General features: G+C 42.5%; 1 protein-coding gene across 1 annotated transcript; it reads right to left on the bottom strand.

The window, feature by feature from the left end:
- Positions 1–1,440: 1,440 nt before the first annotated feature.
- Positions 1,441–9,785, bottom strand: LOC111979893 (uncharacterized). The gene is made up of 2 exons (XM_024010566.3): positions 9,650–9,785; positions 1,441–3,601 (listed from the first exon to the last, which is right to left on the bottom strand). Exons 1-2 carry the CDS (start codon positions 9,669–9,671, stop codon positions 1,632–1,634), a joined length of 1,992 nt encoding a protein of 663 aa, XP_023866334.1. The 5' UTR covers positions 9,672–9,785; the 3' UTR covers positions 1,441–1,631.
- Positions 9,786–10,818: the final 1,033 nt, after the last annotated feature.

Here is a 10,818-nt window from a genome sequence, read left to right as displayed (position 1 = left end):
TTTTACAAACAGCGTTTGTGAACCAGGACGACTCGTGATTGGCTTAATCCTGGCTGTTGTTGTCGTGAGACCAGGCACCATTGTCCAATAGAAATATCACCTTTACCGTGGCCTGATAGTACGTCAACGATCAGAAGCTTTCTTTAAATTTGCATTGACTCCGCCCAATAATTTCCTTTAAAAAAAGAGCCTATCCAAAGAGATTCACCCTAATAAATATTTAATGAGATTTGACTTTATATATGAGCCCGCCCCATCTGAACAACATTTTTCATGTTCTGCCTACCATCAGGATATGAATTACACAAGAATAATTTAAAAGTTCACTAATTACAAATTAATATTCTCATGTTAGTGTGAAAAAAATCCAGTTGTTAGACAGTATGAAACTGACCTCAAGTATAAATACATTAGTTACATTTTGTAAACACAAGAAACATTTTATACAGATTTTCAACAAAGTCAAGAAATACTGCCTTATTTCATTAAAAAAAGTTACTTGTTGCATGACTGTTAGTATGTCAGCGACTGGAGTGTGATATCAAGATAAATGAAATAGTAACCGGTGCCCCCGCACATTTACTCTGTACCGGTACCCTCTGTATATAGCCTCACTATTGTTATTTTACTGCTGCTCTTTAATTATTTGTTACTTTTATTTATTTTCTTAAAACTGCTTTATTGGTTAAGGGCTTGTAAGTAAGCATTTCACTGTAAGGTCTACACCTGTTGTATTTGGCACATGTGACAAATAACATTTGATTTGATTCAGTACTGTTACTAAACACAGTCACTTCTGTGTGTGTGCTTAAAGTCTAATTCCTTGATTTGTCAACTGAGCTGAGGGTGACATACTATTTCTTAAAATCCACATCCTTGCATTAATCCCAGTGATTTCTTATTTATTCTGTGCACTCAATATTAATGTTGATCTGTATAAAAGAGAAAATGACAAGGACATTTTTATCAGATTTCATTTTATCATGCATTTCAATTCTTTCCCCTTCAAAAAGCCACAAACACTGCAACTGAATACATACTGTGAAATGTGTTATACAGTACAGTACTTCATTTCAGTTGTGAATAAGAGCTAAAAATATGTTTTGTAATACTGGACCCGACTAAAAAGGTTGTAGATTAAACCTGTGGATTTATGAAAATCTGCATGCAGAAATAGATAACTGTCTTTCATTAAAACAGTAAACTACTAATTTGATTGAATACAGTAGAAAACCATATTCTATAATGAATTAAAATTAACTATAGGATCACAAGAAATCATACAAATGGTGTAAGTTCATACCAAAAAGCTCAAATAACCACGATAAGTGCTTGAACAAAGCTAAAACGATAGTTCAGTAATATTGTGGGAAGATACTTCACTGCAGAAGAGCTATAGTTTATTAACAGTGAAGAGGAAATCACACCATCCACTGCCAGTAAAAAGAACAAAGACTTGCAACATGTGCTTTTATTGATAATTGTGATAAGTTGCTTAATGATTGAACNATGTGCTTTTATTGATAATTGTGATAAGTTGCTTAATGATTGAACCTGAATCCACATTTTRAAAGGTCCTGAGAGTATMTTTTTCTTCTGTGGTCTGGTGGTGTTGCAGGCCTAACTGTCCTTTATTTGTTCCAGYAGATCTCATAGGACTTCTTCTCTGTGTAGTTGGCGTCTGCTGAGCTGTTGCTGTTCCTGACCCTCTCCTTCACTACCTTCACCACCAGCCCTCCTGCCAGGGCAATTCCCGCTGCAGCCTTGCCTATCTCTGCCACCGCTGTCATAATGCACGCTGTCGCTCCCATGGAGCCCCAGGCACCAGAAACAACCCGCCCTGCAGATCCACACACCCCACCGGCCTGAAYCAGCGGCCCACTCACAGCCACCCCATCTRCCACAGCDGCGGCTGCACACTGAACAGCTCCARCYGCAACACTGCCCCCAGTGGYCACTGCTTGCTGCCCAGCTGCTACTGAGCCAATAGTAGTAGCATTAGCCACACCTACTGCCCCTGCTGCAGTGCCCACCCCTGTAAGGGCAGTTGTGCTGACAGCTGCACCTTCCAGAGCAGCCCCCAGGGCCGCTCCTGCCCCCATGGCACCMCCCACCCCTGCTGCAACTCCYACTGCTGCAGTYCCAATCAGGCTCACCTGCCCTAGAGCATCCAAGGCAGCTGCCCCAGGACTGGCAGCTTCTGCCCCAGCTAGGGCGCCCACAGATCCCCCCAGCACTCCTCCGGTCGCTGCCCCGAGAGCCATGGCTGTTTTCCCTGYGGCTGCTGCCACTATGGCGCCCACAGCTTTTCCCATCCCTGTGCCGCCTGCCACCGACATCCCAGCCAGCTGCCCAGCAGCAAAGCCCACAGTGTTCCCCATGGCTGCAGCYCCSGCCGCTGCAGCTAGAGGGRCAGCCRCCCCGAACACTGCCCCCACGACCATGCCAGTGGCTCCAGCAGCCACCAGGATCTTCACTTTCTCTAGGACCTTCTCAGAAAGGGCGGCCTCCCTCCTGAACTGCCCCAGGGCAGAGAGGAAAGACTGCCTCCTGCTCAAGGCCCTGTCGCTGCCCCGCCGCCTGGTCCTGAACAACTCCCTCCACCTGTCCCCTCTGTCCCTCGGGAGGCTAACGGCACTTCCTTTCCTCTCTTCTGTCCACCTCTCCACCTTCCTTCCCTCCTCATTTACTCCTGCTCTCTCCAGGTCTCTCTTCCTTAATCCTGAACCTCCCACAGCTGCCCCCCTCCTCTCACCCCACCCACTCCCACTCCGTTCTAGATCACACTTCCGCCTTTTAGCTATCTTGTTCTCCCTGTCCGTCATCTCACTGCCTTCTCCCTCCCCTCTCTCTCTCACCATCCTCTCCTGCTCCTCCCTGATGGCAGCCTCAGCCTCTCTGAACATGGTGTTGGTGTAGAAGCCTCCATTGTTCTCTTCCACAATCCTCTCCACCTTCTCCAGCAGCCCTACAACCTGGTGCAGGTCACTTGGGTCTCTGTTGTTGAGGACGTGGTACCTGCCCCCACACCTCTCTATCAGGGCCTTCAGCTCCACAGGTGCGCTGGCTCCGAGGTACCCCTCCATCCCCCGCCCTTCTAGATCATCACCACGAGTGAACAGGACTAGTGTGTGGTCATGGACCGCCCCCTCCCCAAATATATGGACCATSTCCYTCACGGCTCGGTCYTCATCCTCAGTGTAGCGWCCCAGTGGGATCACCAGGAGGAATGCATGGGKGCCTGGGGCASACAGTGCCACACACTTGGCTATTTCAGAATGAGTCTGCTCAGCATCGAAGCGTGTGTCTCCAAAACCTGGCATGTCTACCACCACCACTCTCGTCCTCTTCCTCCTGACTTCTTGTCCTTCCTCCTCCTCCTCAGTCAGGTCTGCGCTGCCTTGTTCACAGACTTGGGTGACTGAGCTGGCGCTGAGCTCTGACAGGAAGTGCCTGCGGCCCAGGATGGTGTTGCCAGAGGCACTCTTTCCTGATCCTGTCTTTCCGATCAGGACAAGACGGAGCTCTGTGGCTAAGGACACATCCTCCTCCTTGCTCCCCGAAAAGTCACCTGGGTCTTTTCCCTCCCCTCTTCTCCTTCCTGGATGGACATGGAAATACAGTTTAATTTCTAATGACACAAAACAGCTATACAGTATTATTAGCTGCAGATTTAGCAAACAAATAGAAAATACATGTATCATATAAAAACAATATGTTGACATCAATGATAGATACATATCATTAGCAATCCAGGGATATAGATATGTATTGGCCAATGAGAAGCTTTGAAGCCACCGGTCAGCCATATTGGCACTCCCCAGAAGAGGCAATCCTTCATAGGAATGAATGGACTTCTACAGTATTTCAATTAAATGTTTTCTAGGACAAAATTACATGTATTTAAGCATTTTTTGTTGTTCTAGTGGGGAAAGTAAGATTAAAAAATATATATAAAGTAAACTTTAAAGGCATGTAGCAGCTATTTCTCTAAGTTACTATTATATGTGTTTCTGTCATTGAGAAATAGTCTCAATAACTTAGAGGCCACCAAGAAAACCTTGCCAAATTACAAACTCTTAAATCAATTTTTATAATACTGTAATATTGTTTTAAAAGTTGGGTTAAAGAGGTTCTCTCAAAATCAGCTCTAACTTCAGAAACAATCCCACAACTCCCCGCGGTCAGCGTCACAGTGAGGAAATCAAAATGCATGCTCAGCCTTCATATACTCGTGGGTAAAAATAATAAAAAACATAACTTGTGTGTTAGTGGTATGGAGCTAGCTAGCAATTGCATTTCTATTCATCAAGATGGCCAAGCTGTGTGTGGTAGCAGGGTGTAGCAACACTTACTATGCAAATGTCAGTATGCCTCTATGGCGAAACAAATTAAACACTTCGTAAAAAGTGGGATACATTTGTGAGAATGAGAGGAGCAAATCTGGCATCTACTCGTTAATCTGCGGGGCACATTACATGGCTATCAACAATGAAAGGAGGGCTTCAAGTCAAATGATTAATGCTAAAGTAACCAAATTAACATGTCTGCCAGCTGTTGGTAGCTAACTGCTGTCATACTATAGATATGCTTGTACTTGTTTGTTTCTGTATAGAGCCCTGTGGCTGGGACCGAAACTGTCTGTGTGGATGGCGGGCTAAACGCAACACTTCAGCCATGTATTCCATCATGGATATGGTGGCATTTCAGAAAAAGGAGCCAGGTTTTCTTTGGAGGGGCAAAAGCAGCAACTACTCTTCCTGGGGTCCAACGGAAACATTACATAATATAGCACATTATTAGTCAAGGACTGAACTACATTCATTTAAAACGTCACACATAGCCTACATTCAGTGCATTCGGAAAGTATTCAGACCCCTTCACTTTTCCACATTTTGTAACATTACAGGCTTATTCTAAAATATACCCCATAATGAAAGCGAAAACAGATTTTTAGACATCAGAAATACCTTATCTAAATAAGTACTCAGACCCTTTGCTATGAGACTCGAAATTAAGCTCAGGTGCATCCTGTTTCCATTGATCATCCTTGAGATGTTTCTACAACTTGATTGGAGTCCACCTGTGGTAAATTCAATTGATTTGACATGATTTGGAAAGGAACACACCTGTCTATATAAGGTCCCACAGTTGACAGTGCATGTCAGAGCAAAAACCAAGCCACGAGGTCGAAGACATTGTCCGTAGAGCTGCGAGACAGGACTGTGTCGAGGCACAAATCTGGAGAAGGGTACCAAAAAAGGTCTGCAGTATTGAAGGACCACAAGAACACAGTGGCCTCCATCATTCTTAAATGGAAGAAGTTTGGAACCACCAAGACTCTTCCTAGAGTTAGCCGCCCGGCCAAACTGAGCTATCGGGGGAGAAGGGCCTTGGTCCCTGACCAGGTGACCATAGAACCCGATGGTCACTCTGACAGAGGTCCAGAGTTCCTCTGCGGAGATGGGAGAACGTTCCAGAAGGACAACCATCTCTGCAGCACTCCACCAATCAGGCCTTTATGGTAGAGTGGCCAGATGGATAACACTCCTCAGTAAAAGGCACATGACAGACCGCTTGGAGTTGGCCAAAATAAATCTCAGACCATGAGAAACAAGATTCTCTGGTCTTATGAAACCAAGATTTAACTATTTGGCATGAATGCCAACGACCCTATGTACACAGCCAAGACAATACAGGAGTGGCTTCTGGAAAAGTCTCAATGTCCTTGAGTGGCTCAGCCAGAACCTTGACTTGAACCCGATCAAACATCTCTGGAGACCTGAAAATAGCTATGAAGCAACGCTCCCCATCCAACCTGACAGAGCTTGAGAGGATCTGCAGAGAAGAAATGGAAGAAACTCCCCAAATACAGGTGTGCCAAACTAGTAGCGTCATACCCAAGAAGGCTCAAGGCTGTAATCGCTGCTAAAGGTACTTCAACAAAGTACTGAGTAAAGGGTCTGAATACTTAAATTAGATGTTTTTTTTAAACATTTATTATAAATGAGCTTAAATGTCTAAATACAATTTTTTGCTTTGTCATTATGGGGTATTGTGTGTAGATAGTTTTTTCCCCTCATCAATTTAATATATTTTTTTAAATAAGGCTGTAACATTACAAAATGTGGAAAAGTCAAGGGATCTGAATACTTTCCGAAGGCACTGTATATCAAATGACTGTCTCTTCACAGTCCCCTGTGTGCAGTAAGGTGTTATTTTATCTGGTTGTATTTCTAGCCATGTAGTCATGGCTCTATTTAATACTGTGTGTTTCCCAGCCTCTGTTCTGGACCTAGGGAATGTGAAGAGACTTCTGGTTGCATGTCTTGTGTTGTACCGATGAGTGTCTGAACATTGTGCCAACTGCTTGAACAGACAGTTCGGTACCTTCAACACATCAATACCTCGCACAAAGACCAATAGTGATGCAGTCAATCTCTCCTCAACTTTGAACCAGTAGAGACTGACATGCATGTTACTGACACTTGCCCTCTGTGCACATCTAAGTGCGATATGTGCTGCTTTGTTCTGGACCAACTACAATTTACCTATGTCCCTCTTTGCTGTACATGACCACACAGCTTGGCAGTTGTCCAGGTGCGACAAAACTAGGGCCTGTAGGACTTGTCTGGTGGACTGAAATGTCAAGAAGGCAGAGCAACGTCCTATCATGGACATACCTCTTCCCATTTTAGCAACCATTGAGTCTATATCAGTGGAGGATGCTGAGGGGAGGACGGCTCATAATAATGGGTGGAATGGCGGCGAATGGAATGGCATCAAACCATGTGTTTGATAACATTCCACTGATTCCGCTACAGCCATTACCACAACCCCATCCTCCCCAATTAAGGTGCCACCAACCTTCTGTGGTCTATATGTTTTGACCATGATAGCTTTCTACCTAGGGTTACAACCAGTCTCCTGTTTAGTCTCCTGAACTTGCTTAATCGACACATTATTCAATAATATATCTAAATAGGTTTAGTGTTGAGCGAGTAATTTGTCCCAAAAATGCTCTATGTTAAGGGTGTCATTTATTTATTTTACTGTTGCAGCCGACGTGTATACTATTGAGTCGTCAGCGTACATAGACACACACGCTTTATTCAAGGTCAGTGGAAGGTCATTAGTAAAAACAGAAAACAATAATGGCCCTAGCCGGCAGCCCTGCAGTATACCACACTTCAATGTTGTCACAGTTACTTCTTGTTAAAGAGGCATCAGCTAACATTAGCTTGCTATAGCTAACTATCCTCTTCCTCCATTCCTGAATTAATTTGTGTCTGTTTCTTTCTAGCTGGCAAAATAAGATTTTGTGTACTGCCATATGTCGATAAGATAGCCAAGTTTGTCACTGGTACAGGCTAATAAAATATTCTAAAGCTATCCAGCTAGACAGTGATATCTGCAAGCTAAAACCAGGGAGAGAGGGAGGAGAGAATTCACTTTCTGTTTAATCTGCTGCTGGCTTGATAATGTTCACTCAACACTATGTTCACTTTTCCACATGTAATTTCCAAAATTATTTTTTACTCAATAAAGATTATATTTATGTCAATATGTTGTGAATATTGTAGAAAAATCCTCACAACCGTTTTCCATTACTAAAACATGAGGTACAACCTGGTGCGCACCAGCTTACCATGTACAGTAGGCTGCGAGTCATCAAAATGACTATCTTGCGTTCGGCCCTTCCCGGCAGTATTCATGTTTTAATATACAGGGAGCATAAATTGTACAATTATAAACTAACAAAGAATTTTTCAAGTTAGAACCCATTTATATGTAAGCAATAAGGCTCGAGGGGGTGTGGTATATGACCAATATACCACGGCTAAGGGCTGTACTTAAGCATGATGCAACGCAGAGTGCATGGTATATTGTCCATATTCATAGGTTGCACCTCCGTCACTCGGTCGCGTCATTGCTATGAACATTCTCAAGCCCCCTCCATCGGCGGCACCATAGTGGTGCCCTAAAGTGGTGATAAAGTGAGACTAACTACTGTTTAGTCTAAACTACACTCTACTGCCTCGAAATACAATGAAATTGCTAAAGTAGTAACATATTTAGTAGGAAACAATTTTGCCAGCATTATCATGTCGTCAAATTTACGTTAGACAGATGGCAATGTCATTAGCTAGGAAAGTTGTTAAAAAAAAGTTAAAATCCGGTGTGTTCCCCCAATTTTAGCTAGCAAAAGTTATACTGCATCTGAAGTCCATCTGGTGACATCAAAATGATGACGAAAGGTTTTCCTTCTAATTATTTGCCTCCTTTTGAATGGCATTGTATTTCCAAGCCACTGTAACGCACTTTTGATGAAATCTTCATCAGCGCTCATTGACGATGCACTGAGTTGAATGCTCAGTCGGGCATCAGTCCAAAACATGCATCATCTTTTTTTTACGAAACATGCAACTAATACCACAAACCCCCGAGGTGCCTTATTTTTATTATAAACTGGTTACCAACATAATTAGGAGAGTAAAAATACATGTCTTGTCATACCGGTGGTATACGATCTGATGTAACACAGCTTTTAGCCAATCAGCATTCAGGGCTTGAACCCCCCCCCCCAGGTTATAATAGTCAGGGTCTTTTGAGCACTGAATGTTGATTGGCTGAAAGCCGTGGTATATCAGACCGTACACCACGTATGACACAAAATTACTTGTTCACTGTTCTAATTATGTTGTACCAGTAAAGAACCTGTGGGGTTTGTGGTACATGGCAAAAGGGCTGTATCCAGGCACTCATCGTTGCATCGTCCTTAACAGCCCACAGCCGTGGTATATTGGCCATACACCACATGCCCTCGGGCCTTATTGCTTAAATATACAGCACCAACTAAATAAATACACGACAGGGTCCATTATCTGCTACCTGGACTTTAGGGAAAATGTTAATATATTTAATGATCATTTTTTATATTTAGCTTACATAATATCATTTCAGAGTATGCATTAATGTGTCTAATAGAATAATCGTGGAAAAAACAAATGTAGACAATACACGTATTTCTGTAGCTGGTGAAGTGCCAAGATGGCTTCAAAACAGCGCTCGTCAGTAATCTATTTTATATATAAATAATTGGTTGACAGACAAGCAGCTGATTGTGACATTACTTAGGCTAGGTTCATATGTGCAGTTTTCAGCTTAACAGTCTGCAAATTACACTCGTTCTGAGAGACTAGGCCTACTATTTATACAGTTAAGCAATTAGCCTAATCTATCCACTGTGCATTACATAACTTGGTGTAGGCCTGACCTCACACCATTCTTTGACAGGCTGGTGAAGAACAGTCAGCAATGTTCAACTAATTTACGCCGCAGATTGTTCAGCTTTGTTTTCCCTTGTGAAAAACAGCACTGTTTCTTAACGTTGACTAGAGACCACACAATCATTAACTAAACATTGCCAAAAGATCAATCTTCAAATAGCACGTTGGTTAACTATTTCCTATTCTTTGAAGTATAAATAAGACTACGGTTAGCTAACGTCAGCTAGCTAGCTATCTCTGTTGTTGACAGTTTGCTGCTAGCTAATTTTAGCTAGCTAGATTTGCATGAGTTTTAACTTAGCTAAATGCTATGTTCCAAACTGTCAAATATGGGAGAAAAAAAACAAAACTTGGCCTACCCGATTCCACGAAATTAGACATGATCTCTGTCTGATTAAGCTTCAAGTCTACATTCGGGCTTGTTGTGTTGCGTTGGTGAAGTGTTTATGGCGGAGATTACTTTCTGTTCGGCAACAGTCCAATGACTTTAACCAAAAACAGTGGGGGGAAATGATTTCATGACTGTCGATTGCACACCTTTGGCGCCGTCTGGTGGCAGATGTTATGCATTCTGATTTCATTACATTGACTTTTATTAAAATCTTCGGCGATTGATTTATTTGTAATTATTTCAAATGAACAAGTATGATTCATAGTAATTTTTTATTAAACTTAACAAATGTATGATAAATCTACTCACGATAGTAAATTCTCAGTAATGAGACGCTAAATCTGAACCAGAGGAGGCTGGTGGGATGAGCTATAGGAGGACATACTCATTGTAATGGCTGGAATGGCATAAAACAAACCTGTGAACTCCATTCCACCCATTAAAATGAGCACATCCTCCTTTAGCTCCTCCCACCAGCCTGCACTGCTCTAAACATACATAAATAACAGTCCATTTACAAAACTCTAGCAAATCATAATCAATCAGTCATCACCCCTGTATATTGAATATAACTTATTTACATTAAAATGAGCTAATTTCACTCAAAATGTCAAGAGGCAACAAAACACTAGGGGAATATCTCAATTGTATACTCCTCACATCCTCTCTCTTTCTCAAAACCCATAGGAGGTGGTCAGAGAGGAGGGATTTCTGGTTGAATGGATTTTGAGGAGACAGGACAGGAGGAATATGGAATTAAGATCTTCCCTAGATATGCCAAAATAAAGATGTTTTTTAAAGGCATTGTTCTAGGTGACTGCTGTTCTGACATTTCATTATGGCCATCAGATGGACAGAAACAAATGTGACATGATATAGAAGTTTAAGCTGATGAGTGGTTGCCAAAAGACACAGATCTAAGACATTATCCCTCCCTAATTGTAGACAAAATAATATGTAAAATAGTTTAATTTAAATCATAAAAGTGACCAAACCCCATTTAACACTCATGCGGACAGTCACACACAGACAGAGCTAAGAAAGCATTCGGCTCTAGGAGAGCAAGTGGCAGACATCATGAAAAATGGTTCTGCGCTCACGATCAACACTTGTACCGCAAATCAAGAGGATACACCT

The sequence above is a fragment of the Salvelinus sp. IW2-2015 genome, linkage group LG20 (assembly GCF_002910315.2).
Source record: "Salvelinus sp. IW2-2015 linkage group LG20, ASM291031v2, whole genome shotgun sequence".
Taxonomy (NCBI): Eukaryota; Metazoa; Chordata; class Actinopteri; order Salmoniformes; family Salmonidae; genus Salvelinus; species Salvelinus sp. IW2-2015.
This window is presented reverse-complemented; position numbering and strand designations above follow the sequence as displayed.